Here is a 17,169-nt window from a genome sequence, read left to right as displayed (position 1 = left end):
CAGAGAGTTAGTTGGCAGTAAAGTGGAGCTAGATTGGGGCTTTTCCTGAAAGACCAATTGCAAGCCAGTTAGGCAGTCCCCAGTCAAGATGGAGAGTTCTATAGTTCACAAAGTACTTCCACATCCATTATCTCTCTCTTTTTTTTTAAAATAGCTTTTTATTTACAAATTATATGTATGGATAATTTTACAGCATTGACAATTGCCAAACTTTTTGTTCCAATTTTCCCCCTCCTTCTCTTCACTCCCTCCCCTAGATGGCAGGATGACCAGTAGATGTTAAATATATTAAAGTATAAATTAAATACACAATAAGTATACATGACCAAACCGTCATTTTGCTGTACAAAAATAATCAGACTCTGAAATATTGTACAATTAACCTGTGAAGAACATCCAAAATGCAGGCAGGCAAAAATATAGGGCATATCCATTATCTCATTTGTATTTTGCAATAAACCAAGACCAGAAGTCATTAAATAATCTGACAAAAGTCATATGTAGCTAGTTAGTGGCCCAAAAAGGCCTTAAACCCAGATATTCTAATATATGTTTCAGTCAATACTCTTTGCTCCTATAACATACTGTATCTGAAGGCATATGTCTTTAGAGATCTCAAATTCCCATGGGCTAGCTGTCAGTAAGCAGCTATTGAGTATACCTTCTGTTAAAGGGAATTTCACAGTATCATTTATTTATATGGAATGTCAGTTAATATTGAATGAATTGAATCAATAAGCATTTTATTAAACTTCAGCTTTGTGTTTCTGTTCTAAGTAGGAACCAGATCACATTATGGTATGGGCATAATTATCTCTATATGCATTCCTTTACTCATAAATAAGACATCAGTACATATATTATCAGTCAACAAACAATAATCACCCACTTTTTCTATAGCCCCATGTTTTATTTTGGTGATAGAACTATATATGTCTAGTATGTGGGAAATTGGCAAGATTACCATGTGACCTGCTGATGTAGGTATCCCCATTCTCTAATAGTGTCTGAGTAGTGACTTAGGAGGAGCAGTTTTTTCAGAGAAAATAATATTTCTGTCTGTCAAATAAAAGTTTGGAAGTAGTTCTTATACTTACAACCCACAGTATTCTCCCCCAGCAAAAACAGGAATGGAAAAACTCTACCATACCTCTGTAAAACACTCACAGCTCAAGGCTGACTTTGTTGGGATAGGGGTGGGACTGTTACCTTAAGACAGTCCTAGGTTCTGCATGCCCTCAGTGCTGACCTTCTCTGGGAGATTCTAAAAAAAAATTGAATAAATAGCTCTTGATCTCAAGAAACTTATGAGTCATTTGGGAAAACTAGATTTGGTGGACATAAAAAGATAGCAATGTAATTGGCTTCAAATGAATTACATAGGTAATTCAGTAAACACTTACTAGAAGATCTACTATGTGTAAAACTTTGTGATAGACACAAGGATAGATAAAAAGAGAAATGAGATAGTTCCTATAAGGAACAAACAACTTATTGGTAGAGATTATGTCTACAGAACTACAAAATAAGTTAGAATATGATATGTACTTAGAAGTTTAAAATGCTGCTTTGATAAAATCCAACATCCATTCCTAATAAAAACACTTGAGAGCATAGGAATAAATGGACTTTTCCTTAAAATAGTCAGGAGTATATATTTAAAACCGTCAGTAAGCATCATATGCAATGGGGAAAAACTGGAATCTTTCCCAGTAAGATCTGGAGTGAAGCAAGGTTGCCCACTGTCACCATTATTATTCAGTATTGTACTAGAAATACTAGCCTCTTCAATAAGAGTCGAGAAAGAGATGAAAGGAATTAGAGTAGGCAATGAGGAAACCAAACTATCACTCTTTGCAGATGATATGATGGTATACCTAGAGAACCCCAGAGATTCTACTAAAAAGCTATTAGAAATAATTCATAACTTTAGCAAAGTAGCAGGATACAAAATAAATCCTCATAAATCCTCAGCATTTTTATACATCACCAAGAAAATCCAGCAGCAAGAGATACAAAGAGAAATTCCATTCAAAATAACTATTGACAGCATAAAATATTTGGGAATCTATTTACCAAAGGAAAATCAGGAATTATATGAGCAAAATTACAAAAAACTTTCCACACAAATAAAGTCAGACTTAAATAATTGGAAAAATATTAAGTGCTCTTGGATAGGCCAAGCAAATATAATAAAGATGACAATACTCCTTAAACTAATCTATTTATTTAGTGCTATACACAATCAGACTTCCAAGAAAATATTTTAATGATCTAGAAAAAATAACAACAAAATTCATATGGAACAATAAAAAGTCGAGAATCTTAAGGGAATTGATGAAAAAAAAAAATCAAATGAAGGTGGCCTAGCTGTACCTGATCTAAAACTGTATTATAAAGCAGCAGTCACCAAAACCATTTGGTATTGGCTAAGAAATAGATTAGCTGATCAGTGGAATAGGTTAGGTTCACAAGATAGAATAGTCAACTATAGCAATCTAGTGTTTGACAAACCCAAAGATCCTAACTTTTGGGATAAGAATTCATTATTTGATAAAAATTGCTGGGATAACTGGAAATTAGTATGCCAAAAATTAGGTATGGACCCACACTTAACACCATATACCAAGATACGATCAAAATGGGTCCATGATTTAGACATAAAGAACGAGATTATAAATAAATTAGAGGAACATAGGATAGTTTATCTCTCAGACTTGTGGAGGAGAAAGAAATGTGTGACTAAAGATGAACTAGAGACCATTACTGATCACAAAATAGGAAATTTTGATTATATCAAATTAAAAACCTTTGTACAAACAAAACTAATGCAAACAAGATTAGAAGGGAAACTGGGAAAACATCTTCACAGTTAAAGGTTCTGATAAAGGCCTCATTTCCAAAATATATAGAGAATTGACTCAAATTTATAAGAAATCAAGCCATTCTCCAATTGATAAATGGTCAAAGGATATGAACAGACAATTTTCAGATGATGAAATTGAAACTATTACCACTCATATGAAAGAGTGTTCCAAATAACTATTGATCAGAGAAATGCAAATTAAGACAACTCTGAGATACCACTACACACCTGTCAGATTGGCTAAGATGACAAGAAAAAATAATGATGAATGTTGGAGGGGATGCGGCAAAACTGGGACACTGATGCATTGTTGGTGGAGTTGTGAACGAATCCAACCATTCTGGAGAGCAGTCTGGAATTATGCCCCAAAAGTTATCAAATTGTGCATACCCTTTGATCCAGCAGTGTTACTTCTGAGCTTATACCCCAAAGAGATACTAAAAAAGGGAAAGGTACCTATATGTGCCAAAATGTTTGTGACAGCCCTGTTTGTAGTGGCTAGAAACTGGAAATTCAATGGATGCCCATCAATTGGGGAATGGCTGGGTAAATTGTGGTATATGAATGTTATGGAATATTATTGTTCTGTAAGAAATGACCATCAGGATGAATACAGAGAGGACTGGCAAGACTTACATGAACTGATGCTGAGTGAAATGAGCAGAACCAGGAGATCATTATACACTTCAACAACGATACTGTATGAGGATGTATTCTGATAGAAGTGGATTTCTTCGACAAAGAGACCTAACTCCGTTTCAATTGATAAATGATGGAGAGAAGCAGCTACACCCAAAGAAAGAACACTGGAAAATGAATGTAAACTATTTGCATTTTTGCTTTTCTTCCCGGGTTATTTATACTTTCTGAATCCAATTCTCCCTGTGCAACAAGAAAACTGTTCGGTTCTGCAAACATATATTGTATCTAGGATATATTGCAACATATTTAACATATATAGGACTGCTTGCCATCTAGGGGAGGGGGTGGAGGGAGGGAGGGGAAAAATTGGAACAGAAGCGAGTGCAAGGGATAATGTTGTAAAAAAATTACTCTGGCATGGGTTCTGTCAATAAAAATTTATATATAAAAAAAAAATTAAAAAAAAAAAGAAGTTTAAAATGCTTTAAAGAGTTTTAAGAAAGGAGTCCTCTTTCTCTCATTTCTTAGAAAAGAAAATCAAACCCCATTACAAGTATGTATAGTCAAACAAAACAAATAACCTAGATTAGGAATGTGACTGCCCCCAAGTTCCCAATATCCTTCAGTATGCACTTTTGAGTTCATTACTCTCTGTCTGAAGCCTGTTTTCCTCCTGAATCCTTTAAAACTATTGGTTCTATTGTATTGATCTTTCAAAGTTGCCTTTGCCTTTATAGTTACTGTGTTATTGTATTAATTGTTCTGTGTACTTAATATGTATCATTTTCTGCTCTGCATGGAAAAGAGTAGATTCCTCCTCCTCCTCCTCTTCTTCTTCCTCCTCTTCTTCTTCCATCCAAAATGCCAATTCTCATACTGTTAGTCCTTTCACAGCTTCTGAAGGAAGATATGTGCTTCAGGAGGGGCTCATCGTATCAGCATGTGAGGCACAAATTTTGAGACCTGGTTTAGGCCCATTGTCCTAATGCATACTTTGTCCCTTGCATACTTTGAGACTTCAAAATAGATCACATCTATTTATGCATCTTCTCCAGAGATACAAATTACAATCTAACTATATTCTTTGTGCAACTCTTCTTGTGGTCCACCAGATTTTCTCCATGGCAGCCTTTTGATAATGCTGGTATCCTTCTAGATCTCAACATTAGATGGATACATATGGGTACACTGAGGTTGTCTGTGTGTATCCATCACTCTCAGTAAATAGCTTATCTCCTCTTCTAGTCTTTTATACCATTCCTACTAACTAGCTCTTAATTATAACTATTTCTACCCTTTTTTCTGTTCTTTCCAATCTGAAGAATATTCTCATTGCCTGAGAAAACAAGCAACATAAGCAGCTCTGCCTTCTCTCCATCAACATTGATCATCATCCCATCTGCCCTGTACAGATACTTTACTCCTTTGTTGATCCTCCACTTCTCAGAAGAAATTTGTTTTTAAATTCCATTTTTTTTAGCTTAGCTAGCTCATTCTAAGCTTCAGAATTTGACATGATTCTTAAAGGAACATGACATGTTATTTTTATTTATCTTCTATTACCTATCCCTGCCTTCATCTTCTATATGTGACTTTTAAAAACTCATATTGTGTTAAGGACTATGCCTAAGTTGAAGGGGCAGATCAGTTTGCCAGAAAGCCCCCACAGATGTGAATTGTAACATCCCTAAAGGAATTGCAAATCAGCCTTTACTGATGAAGATGTTGCTTGTGAATTGGGAATGAAATAAATTGGAGGCAAGAGGGAAGAGGAGGGAAGTCAGAAAACACAACTGCCTCCCAGTCTCCTTCTATCATTATCCTCTCACATGAAGGGATCTATTCTGATGAACAGAATTAAATCTCCAGCAGCTACCAAGGGATGGCTCCTGTAACACAACAATATTGGTTTGTGAATGCTCTGGGCCACGTAAACAACTACCCTTTTTCCTTTCCTCTAGAATTATTTCTCTTTACATCTTCAGAATTTCATTTTTGAGATCTTCTTATCTCTCCTGGGCTTATTTCTCTATTGAATTTTAGTTCAAAGGATACTGCTTCTGCTTTCTCTGAATACTAAAAAGTTGCTCTCCCCATATCTCAGGTCATTCCACACTGTGCCTAAATTTTTCTCTTGAAGGTACTGAAGGGATCTGCATATCTCAGTGAAATCTCATTCATCACAAATTCTAGGAGACACTAGATGCTCTCCTCCCTACCCGAAGGCTATTTTCCCTCTTCCATTTTGAGTCCACTGCCCATACACAATATATCCCTAAATTATACATATAAAATGGTTTAGATCTATGGCCTGACCACCCACCCAATTGCATATCATAGTTCGGACAATAGACATTTTTTGCCTCCTTGATTTTTCTTATGAAGCTAGAGAGAATGACCTCTTTTTGAGTTATTATAAATCTCATTTAGGAAATTTTGCAGTGTTATACAGTGCCATCTGCAAACTTATATTTGTTTTTTTTTTTTAGATATCCTTTGATTGTAGTAATTATCTTCATCTTCCTTTTTTAAGCTTTGCTATTTGTAATCATTCATCAAACAAATGTTGCTTGTTCATCTTTCATGGAATCTTGTTTGCTTTTGCTTTTGCTTTATGTGTTTACACTTTATTGAAGGAGAATCTTTAGGGTAGCATTTTGCTCTACCAAATCAAAAGTTTTTTATAATTAACAAATAGTAAGCCCAGTGAAATCTTGTATTTTCTTCACATTTCATTCATTTGTGCGAATGTAAAAATGTCTTTTGTAGCATGTTATGTTTAAAATCTTACCTTTTTTTCCTAATTCATACCTTAAAAAATGGATAAAGATTATTCTCATAAAAGTCATATAGAAATGGGAAAGTAGAATAGGTACATAGTTTGATAGTTATTGATGTTAAATTGTCACCAAAAAAAGTGTTGTTATCTATCCCTTCTTTGAAATAGTTTATACTTTATCCTTCACACCCTCAAAATTGTGACACCTTCAAATTTGGGTCTACAAATCATGTTAGCCAGTCAAGGACTAAAGTATTGTTGTTGTTTTTTGGCTATATCTGACTTTTTATAACACAATTTGGGATTTTCTTAGCAAAGATAGTTGAGTGGTTTGCTATTCCTTCTCTGGCTTATTTTACAGGGTTAAGTGACTTGCCTAGGGTCATACAACTAAGAAAGTATCTAAGACCAGATTTGAATTCAAGTCTTTCTGACTTTAGGTTTAGCGTTTTATCCACTATTGTACCACCTATCTGAAATATGTCATTGGTAGAGAAAATAGTTTGAAAAAACTGCTGAATTTTTGGTTCTGCATATCTAATGCTGATCACAATGCTGGCAACATAATAAGTGTTTAATAAATGTTTGTTGTTTGATCATGTAGAAATTGAAAAAATATTTTCTGTTTCATTTATTGTTTTCATAGAGTCATCATTAATTGCTTTTCAGTGATCTGGCTTAACTGGATATCTTATAGTGCTTTTTAACAAATTTAGCTATTTCTTAATACTGAACCATATCGTCTGACTTTTTGGGGAAAGGGTGCTTTTCTGTGTATTGCTGACTTAATTGGAGCCTTTATGAAGTATTTTGAAGAACATCTATACTTCTGCAACAGAAGGAAGGAAAGTCTTTTATATAAGTTCTAAAACGATACTGTAATTATCAAGTGTCTCATGAAATTTTTTGTTGTTGTGCCTTTTGAATGTGTAATAAAACCAACTCACCAACACCTTTAAAATCATCACATTTAGAATTATCATCAATATTATAAAATATGTGATTCTTAATATTCTGTATTCCTGCTCTTCTAGTCTTCTGTTATTGGTGTTGCAATAATGCACAAGACTACTGATAATATATATATTTTGGTCTTATGTGTTGCTATGATCAAGGAATTATCACTCTCGACTCTATATTCATCAACAAATACTTATGGAGTGCCTACTGCAATTCATTTCAGTTGATGAAGTGCTGGACTATGAGTTAGGAAGATCTGTGATCAAATCCAGCTCCAGGCTCTTGCTAATAAAATGGGAATCATAATAACACTTACCTCTCAGGGTTTTGGGGAAACCAAATGCTAAGTTATTTGCAAACCTTAAAGTGATATGCATACATATATATATATTCATTTATATATATAATTAATAAAATTACTACTACTATACGAAGACTGCCACCATTACTACAACCAATGATACAATTACAACAATAGCTACTATTACAAAGCTTGTGATTATTATGATTTGCTTTGGAGACCCAGCTCTTTTGTCTGGCAAAGGAGATAAGCTATTCACACAAATCACTGTAGTATGAGGTGTCATGTTGTAAGTCCTACTTGTGCAGAAGGCACACAAAACATAGTGGAGACAAAGCCAGAGAGACAGTTTCTAGTTAGAATAATTGAGACCAGAGCAGACCACAAGTTCATTGTCTTATAGTATTTTCCAGTTGCCTGTTCCCCAACTCCCCATGTGGAGATACTTGCTAAGTTGCTTCTGAAAAAAACATGAGGATTAGGTGTAGAGAGCTGAGAAATAAAAACTGTGGCCTACTGATGACCATTTTTGATATTCTAATTTCATTGTGAATATGGCTAGTGATTGGAAACTGGAAACTAGATGCTTTATTTGGGGGACAGAAGAGAAGGTATTCAGTGAAGGTCTGCACCTCTTCTTATCTGTACTTCAACACAGCCTCTGGGCCTGACTGCTGTTGTCTTTGCTGCCCAGGTGCATTCACTGTGGAGTTGTCTTTGTGACCTTAGCCTTGCTGAAGAGGCACATCCAAGAGCGGCACTGCCAGGTTTTCCACAAGTGTGCATTTTGCCCTATGGCCTTCAAATCCGCTAGTGGCACTGCTGCTCACAGTGCTGCCCAGCACCCTACCCAGCCACACAAAGCCTCTCAGTAAGTGCCTTTCCTTGATTGGGGGGTGGGAGGATGGCCAGGGGATCAGTCTAGTGGGAAATATCTAGAACCTTGGGAGATGTTGGGAGAACTCACTTAGGGTCCAGGAGCATTTGCAGATATGAAAAAGAATTTAGGAGGGAAGGGTTTTTTTAAATCTCCAGATGTGCTAGAGATTCTTCTCATCTGGCCTTGAGATACCTCATACCTAAATTCTCCTAGCAGCTGTTGTGCAATCCTTTCTTTGCAATAAGTAGTTTGTGCTTTGTGCCTCTAGGGCCTCTCAGGGTGCTGCAATCCTTTATGTGGAGATAGATAATCCTCCTGGTTCTATTCTCATTTCCCTAGACTGATCTATAAGTGTTCTTGTGAAACTGTCTTCAACAAAAAGAAGCTGATGCAGCAGCACTTTTATCAGAACACCAACAAATTGATGGTGGGAGTTTTCAAGTGCCCAGAGTGTCAGCTTGTGTTCATGCAGAAGCAGCTGCTGATGCAACATGTCAAGGTGGGTCAGGAGACCTGGGTGGGGAGGTTCTTAGAGAACCAGTACCAGCCCGCATCCATCTCCTTGCTCGGTCAGTAATCACCCTTCCCATCCCTAGAGTGTCCATGGTGTCCCACGAAATGTGGAAGAGCTGCCCAGCCTGCGGTCTACAACTGATACCCCCTCTGGCCATCCAGGCCCTGGGACCCCTGCTGAGCCATCAGCCACTAGTACTGCTGGGCAAAGCAGTGTTCAGACCTCAGTCCGCTGGGATAGGCCTGGGGAACGCCGTGCCGAAACCCAGAACAAGGCTGAGACAAAGCCCAAATTGCGGAGCACTGGCTGGACCTGCCCAGAATGCCGTGAGTGGCTTCCTGATCGTGAAAGCTATGTGTCTCATATGAAGAAGAGCCATGGCCGGGTAAGTGTTGTGTAGTGAGGTTTGGGGACCTTGGCAAGTGCGGGGAGGGAGGAATGTGATCAGGTCCCATCTGTCCTGAGCTGCATAGCAGCAGACAGACCTGAGTTCCTTTAAGGGGAGCCAAACATTCTGTCCTATTAGTTCTTGAGCTCCTTTGGTACTATGAGGTCCTCAGGAGAGTGAAAGGGATACTGATGCCCAGACTCAAGCCCTGATTACCAGGTTACCCAGTCTGGAGTTTTAGCACTTCATTTCTGTTTAGTAAAAGCTCCTTCCAGTTCTTTAGAGTGTCAACTTCATGTCCCATCAGTGAGGCCTCTTTTTCTGGGTTGGGTTAGTCCTCAGATATCTTAGAATAGTGGGGCCACTGGGTCTAGGAAAAAACATGCTCTTCTTCTTCCCCTCTTCTTCCTTTTAAAAACAATCTTTCTCAGCTCTCTGGGGTCTGATACTTTGTGTCCTGTTGACTCTCTTCAGATAGTGAAGCGCTTTCCGTGTCGGCAGTGTGAGTGTTCCTTCCATACTGCCATTAACCTTCGACGACATAGCCGAAACAACCATGATACAACCAAGAAGGTTTATACTTGTTGGTGAGTTCCCTTTTAGGTAGCTCCTGGCTAGAAGCCATGGTTAGAGGGTTCTAGGAGTTGAAAGCAATTATGTTGGCGGCATATGGGAGAGATCTCAGTGGTTCAGGGCACCTTAGAAAGGGAAAAGAAGAAACCCACTGACTATCCCGTGAAAGACAGTAATTCATCGCTGTTCTTTTCCCCAGTCTGCTCCACAGCTCCTAAGCTTTAGAAATAAAGCATTTTCATTAAAACCTGCTTCTGAGACTTGGATACTAGTTCTTTTTTTTTTTTTTTTAAATAGCTTTTAATTTTCAAAACACATGCATGGGTAATTTTTCCATCATTGACCCTTGCAAAACCTTCTGTTTCAACTTTTCCCCTCCTTCTTCCCACTCCCTCCCCTGGATGGCAGGCAATCCAATACATGTTAAATATGTTAAAGTATATATTAAATACAATATATGTATACATATTTATACAGTCATCTTGCTACACAAGAAAAATCGGATTTAGAAAGAAGGTAAAAATAACCTGGGAAGGAAAATAAAAATGCAAGCAAACAATAACAGAAGGAGTGGAAATACTATGTTGTGGTCCATACTCATTTCCTATAGTGCTTTCACTGGCTGTAGCTGGTTCTCTTCATTGCTGAACAATTGGAACTGATTTGGATCCTCTCATTGTTGAAGAGGGCCATTTCCATTGGATGCTAGTTCTTATGAAATCCCTTGCCCATTCAAAATGACACACTTGGATACCATTGGCTCTCCTTTTCAGCTCCCTTTGGGTTCTAGAGACTCTAATTCTCCTTCTCTCCTGGCCTTGTTTTTGAAGGTATTGCACAGAGGACAGGCCCAGCTTCCCTCAGCTCTCCCTGCTGGAGAACCATGTCAGCCTTATGCATGGCATCAAAAATCTAGACTTGAGCCAGACGTCCAAAGCCAGACCTCCTGCTGGAGAGTCCTCCCAGGTGAGTTTCCCTTACGATGACCAAGGCTTCCTGGATGGAATGTGTGTGCCGAGACCTGCTCCCTGGAGGCACATGAAGAGTGTTGGGAGCTGTGGGTTGTAAGTAGCCTTAAAGCCACAGAGGCAGAATAGGAGCTTCACACGTAGTGTTACCACCTTGTGGGAGTGGAGGTGGGAGGCGTAGAGAGTCAGGGAATAAAGAGAAGCCAGATCTTGTTTTGTGCCATGATTCTCTTTAGGCACAATAGCCCCCTAGTCTGTATTGACTACCACAACTGCTTCCTCTCCTGCTATCCCCAGCACACGCACAATACATCTGGGTCTTGTTTACTGAAGGAGGCTGCACAGACGTAGGAGGGACAGCCTGGAAGGCCTTGAGAGTTGTGTAGCATTCTCTGATTCTGGAGGGACTCACGTGGGCCTGGCTTAGGCAAGAATTCATTCTGTGCCCTCAGAAGGACTATCAGCGATAACAGGTTATTTCACAGTGATGTCCTCTCTTTTTTAGATGAAAGATCTGAAGAGACTGGCTGCTGAAGTTGAAGGTGCCCCGGGCTCCACCAACGGAGCAGCTGTCCCCACCACCAAAAGACTCAAGGCCCTATTCCAGTGTGCAAAGTGCAGCTTTGCCACAGACTCGGGGCCAGAGTTTCAGAGCCACATACCTCAGCACCAGGCAGACAGCTCCACGGTGCAGTGTCTGCTCTGTGGCTTGTGTTACACCTCAGTGAGCTCCCTCAACCGACACCTCTTCATTGTTCACAAAGTGAGAGACCCGGAGGAGGCAGAAGAGGTGGATCGAGAAGGTCCTGGGGAAGGAGCTCCTCTGGAAACAAATGAGAATGGGTGTGAGGACTATCACGGGGAGACTGTGTTGGCTGGATTGGAGGAAAGCCAATGGAAGAGGGGCCAGACCTCCAAGGAGGACTGTGAGCAGGACACAGCAGGCCATCTACAGGCCACTCAGGACCAGAATAGCCACATGACATCTCCTTGGCTGTAACAAGTGGTTTTGAAATGTGGGAGGGGAAAGGAGGGCCATGCTGCCCTAATATCTGCCTTGTGGAGAAGAGGGAATAAAAAAAAAAGCTGTGCCCCATTTTTTGTGTGTGTGTGAATGCACATGTGTGCACACATATATGTGCATGTGTGCACATGCCGGCCTTCAAAGCGGGCTCTGTTCTGATCTGGAGAACAGGTCCCTTAGACCCTGATGGCAGTTAAGAGGTAGCTCCTCTGAGCTGCACGTGGGCCGGGCCCCCAGTTATTTCCCCTGTGCACTTCTCTCCCAGAGTTCTTCTGAGACCTAGGATGTCATACCCTTAGTCCTGATGCCTTTTCTGCCTCATCTTCTCTTGCCCTCGGTTCTTGTGGTTTGGAGAAGTGGTGTGTGGTGAGAATACTGGCTGGAATTAGGAAAATTTGGGTTTAAATTCCAGAACCAGTGAGTGCCTGCCTCTTAACTATTGTGTGACTGAGCAAGCCAACTTATGACCCCAAGGGCTTCAGCTGTAAATCAGAGATGATGTACTTGTGGAACTTTCCTTACAGAGTTGTAAGAAAAGTGCCTTTTGCAGACTCTCAAACAAATGTGCGTTATAATATGATTTCCCAGCATTTCTAAATTGCATGTTTGAAACCTACAGCCTGATAGCTTTCAGATTGCTGTTTGCTTTATCTCTGAATGTGGGACTTCAGCAGGACTTTCCAGGTCTAAGACCTCTCAACGGAGGGGAGAGAAGCAACTAATCTTCAGGCAAGAAGTTCCTTTTTCCACCCAGAGAGTATGAATCAGAGATATAATGATAAAGGGGTGGTGGGGGTTAAATTGGAATTCTGAGACCGACTTCCTGAGAGTTCTGCCCAGTCACTCTTATTATATTATTGCCTCTCATTTTTTCCCCTCATTCCTCTGCTTCTCTATAAATTCTCTGGAGAAGTCAGCTAACACATTGACTATTCATTCATTCAACAACTATCAACATAGTTGTTGTTACTCAATATACCAACAACTTACAATAAAACACCTGCTATATTGGAGGGATTGATTTATTTATCCTGCTAGGAGATGGGTCGATATAAAAAGTCAGGGTCCCTGCTATTCAAGGTTACAGTGTGGTAGAGATGATAAAAACTGTAATCAGATAAAAATAAGGCAAATTAGGGTCCAGTAAGGAAAGTAGGAAGAGCCATGAGATCAAATGAGGAGGAGCTCCGTGCCACCTGGTAAATAGGGGAGAACTCTCCCCATCCATCATGCCTCTCTCATCTTTAGCCAAAGCCGGTCAGGAGGTGGCCTAATGTGGGCTCTGACCACTGTATTTGTGGGCGGTTTCTCCTGCCTTTCTTCACCAGGGGAAGTTTTTTTGGTAACCTCTGGAATATACTTTTGGTACTCTGCCACTCAGGAGGCTTGGAGGGAGGTACAACCAAGTCCCTTTCTCCCAGTAGGGCACTTGTTAACCAAGTACATATTCAGAAACAAAGGAAGTCCCTTGCATTGCTCCTGCAGAAGCTCCAGAGATTAACATTTTATCAAATCCTTTCACCTCAGGGTTCTTAACTTTTTTGTTTGTATCATTCTCAGAATAATGGATTTAAATAATACACACAGGATTGCAATGGAATCACTGATATCAAAGTACAAATATATTTTTTTAATTTTTTAAGTTCACACATCCCAGGTTAAAAACCCTCTACCATAGGTGAATTAGGAGAAGTAACGTTCAGTCTCTCCCTTATGAAAAAAGAAAACATTTAAGATCGTCATTTTAAAATATTCTTGGATCTAGCAAAAGGGAAAATCATAAGGTTATGTGAATTTAGAGATAATCCAATCCAACCTCTCATTTTACAGACATGGAAATAGCATCCCCGAGGGTTTAGGGTCACTATCAGCACTATTCACCACACAATTGGAGTATTTAAAATACTGATTTTTAAATGGGGGGGGGGGGGGGTGTGTGTGTCCACATTCTTTCTTTGAACTGATGACAGATCAAGGTATCTTGAGCCAGCCAAGCTGATAGAGCACCAGATTTAGAGTTAAGAAGCCCTAAGTTCAAATTCTGTCTTCTCCACATAACTATGTGACCCTGAGCAAGTCTTTAGTCTCTCAGCTTCAGTTTCCTTATCTGTAAAATGGGCATAAAGTAACTAAATCACTGGAGGATTAGGAGCATCAAATGTAAATGTAAGCTATTAATGATATGTGTGGGCCTTTCCCAGCAACAAAATTCACAAGGAAGACTTTGATGGGAAAGAGCTGTCAGTAAAGAGGGGTGGGGAAGATGATAGACTATAAAGGGCCTCTAAATCTCTAACTCTGAAGCACAGCATTTTGGAAAGGAGAATAAGCTGTGTGTGTTGGAGTTAGAGGTGGACAGGATCCAAGACGTATTCATTTCTTGAGTGCTGATCACATTTTGAGAGGTGACATCTAGGGAGGAATTAAATAGCAATTACAAAATATGAAGTCCAGATAAATGTGCTTGACCTTTCCAGATTCAAAAGAAATATATTTCCAAACCCTCTATCTAATACCTCGATTTTCAGGAAAATGCTAATGACAGTGGAAAAGGTTAGTGCTTGCAACAGTTGCAGAGAGGTTGCTATTGTTTATACCTTTTAAATTTATTGAAGTCTCTGTCTCCTTGCTGGGTCTAGCACGGTGCGGGTAGGGGTAGGTTTAAGCTAGAAGTCAGATATGTGCTTTCACTGAAGCCAGACAGCCTTGAACTGTAAGCATTCTCATCTCTCAAGTGATATTTGACTCTCACCAGCCATAGATAAGGAAAATTGGTTTGCCCAAAGAGGGTGAGGAAAGAAAGGCAGATTCTATTTGAGTGGGTGGCTTGCTAGCACTGAGAGCCTAAGATATTCTTCAATAATTAATTGCAAAAGTTCAATAGTAATGGAAGGGAGTGGAGCAAGCATTAAAGAAAGCACTGAAGGATTCACACCAGCTGGGTAAATATGCTCTGGAAGTTATTTTGTAGATATAGCAGTTAAATCTTTTGACAATCAAGATCCTGTTCCTCTGTTAGTCCTTCATCTGTGTTCTGAATTCATGAGAAAAGATCCTGGAGGAGGATGTATTATGTAACACGGTGGGCTCTGAAGAGGAACAGTTTAGGTGATTCTACCCCGAGCTATCTCCCACTACTCAACAACCATGACTGGTTATAAGATTTAAATTAAAAAAGGGGTTGTTGGCTCAGTCAGAAGACAGATTTGAATTTCCTTTCTGAGGCTGATCTTTTACTTGATGGAAGGGTTTGACTTTATATGCTTGGTTTGTACTGAGATTTAGGATACAAAAGAGTAATTTCTAATTAAAAGGCATTTACTTCAAATGGCCACTCTGCCCTAAAGAAAATGAAAAATTTCATGAAATCTTGAGAGGAGTTTGATGGTTTAAAATACTTTTTCTTCTCATGGAAATAGGAAGGTTTCTCTATCCAAGGTATTCCTTAGGATGGACTCAGGTGCACTTGCTTGTGATAGACCCTTATTCTCTGATTCTAAAGTAGTTTTTGGATGGAAGAATGCCTTATACTTCACACTTGGGTTCTGTTTCTCTGAGTGAATTTATCTTATTTCTAATTGCAGGCTCCTTAGTTTAAGTGTATTTCACATTCCCAAACTGAGTGATATGTCTAAATGGAAGCCATTTTCAGATGCACATGCTGGACCACTTACTGGCTATGTGACCTCATGCCATAGGTCAAGACTTCCTTTTCTGAGTCTCAAGTCTTTATCTATAAAATGAAGTTAGACTGGAGCAAGAGTTCTTAACCTGGGATCCATGGATCTGTGTCCAATAGATAAGGGTTTGTAAAATTGAATAGGGGAAAAACACATCTTTATTTTTACCAATCTCTAACTGAAGTTTACCATTTCTTTCCATCATAGGGTAAATATATTCTAAGAAAGGGTCCATAGGCTTCATGAGACTAATAGCAGTGGTCCATGACACAAAAATAGTAAAAAAGCACTGGCTAGAGGGTTCTTAGAGCTAAATTTGGAAGGGACTTCTGAGGCTATCTGGTCTAACCTATTCATTTTAAAAATGAGAAAACTGAGACTTGGGAAGATTTTAGTGACTTCTCCGAAGTTGAATAACCTTTAAGGTTCCTGAGTGTCTTAAATTTGTCTGGCTATTACTTACATAGCCTAAATTTCATAAGAGTTAAAAGGGACCTTAAAGGTAATTTAATCCAAATCCTCCTTTTTACAAGTGAAAAAACTGCAGCCTGGAGAGTTAAGTAAAACAAGAGTACTTTCTGAAGACAAATGTAATTTTATTTTGGTTTGCATATGTATTTTATATAAAAATGTATGTGATATGATGTGTGCATGTGTTATATATGTGATAAACACACACATATACATATAATTGTGTGTGTGTGTGAAAAAGAGAGATTTTCAAAATATTTCCAGTCTATTTCTTGATTATCCTCTCTCTTGATGGTTAATTTTTTTTTTTTTTTGATGATTTCACGCCTTTCCCAGCTTTCACCTGGCTACTTGCCAATACCTGGTTTTGTTTTGTTTTGTTTTTTGAAGCCTGTCTGTTTTCTAGGCCTCTTAAGTACAATGGAGTATCTGGGTCAGGTTGACCTCTTGTTATTTCAGAATTGAGCATTTTGTATATTGGCCTCATGCTGTTCCCAGATTTTTGCCAGTTTCTATAATTCTTAAAACATGATTGCTAAGAAACAACAAATACTCTCAGGATTTTCACCATTTGCAGACTTCAATAGTTTTAATTTTCTTTAGTTGATTTTTGCTCCATAGGTTACAATGTTTAAGAAAGTTTGGTAGATGCAAAGCAACAAACCTTTAACCTAATAGCCAGCATTTGCTGAGGGCTTATTTATGTCTAGTTTAAAGAGTGGAAAAGAACAAGCTTCTTTATCCCAGGACTAGAGTCTGAGAAAAATTAAGTAAATGGGTCAAGGGCCAGAAACACAGAAAAGTAGTATGTGGAAGCCAGAATGCCTTCCCCAGGTGGGCCCTTCATCTTTCTACCCTCAACATTAACAATTAGGGAGGCCAGAAGGCTTCTCTTAAGAGGTGACCTCGGAGCTGTTTTGAAGGAATCTGGGGATTCTAAGAGATTCAGTTGAGCAGGAAAGCAGTGCTTCTTAGAGGGTAATTGCCTGCATAAAATCATGGGATAAAATATAAAATCTTGGGCAGGAGGTAGAATGCTGAATGTTTGGGGAGAGCAAATAGGCACTTTGTACTAGAAATAATCCTGAAAAGGAAAGCTGAAGCCAGAGTGTGAAGTATTTAA

At 39.0% G+C, this 17,169-nt stretch overlaps 1 protein-coding gene across 1 annotated transcript in view; it reads left to right on the top strand.

Moving 5' to 3' along the window:
• The window catches only part of ZNF592 (zinc finger protein 592), a 70,457-nt gene extending 58,490 nt beyond the window's left edge, over positions 1 to 11,967 (top strand). Inside the window, exons 4-9 of the mRNA XM_051981210.1 lie at positions 8,243 to 8,419; positions 8,768 to 8,927; positions 9,025 to 9,327; positions 9,805 to 9,917; positions 10,734 to 10,869; positions 11,377 to 11,967. Of these exons, the coding sequence (XP_051837170.1) occupies positions 8,243 to 8,419; positions 8,768 to 8,927; positions 9,025 to 9,327; positions 9,805 to 9,917; positions 10,734 to 10,869; positions 11,377 to 11,871 (1,384 nt within the window). The 3' untranslated portion in view covers positions 11,872 to 11,967. The remainder of the gene's footprint in view (positions 1 to 8,242; positions 8,420 to 8,767; positions 8,928 to 9,024; positions 9,328 to 9,804; positions 9,918 to 10,733; positions 10,870 to 11,376) is intronic.
• The last annotated feature ends 5,202 nt before the right edge of the window (positions 11,968 to 17,169 follow it).

This window comes from Antechinus flavipes, chromosome 2 (genome assembly GCF_016432865.1).
Source record: "Antechinus flavipes isolate AdamAnt ecotype Samford, QLD, Australia chromosome 2, AdamAnt_v2, whole genome shotgun sequence".
Classification (NCBI taxonomy): Eukaryota; Metazoa; Chordata; class Mammalia; order Dasyuromorphia; family Dasyuridae; genus Antechinus; species Antechinus flavipes.
This window is presented reverse-complemented; position numbering and strand designations above follow the sequence as displayed.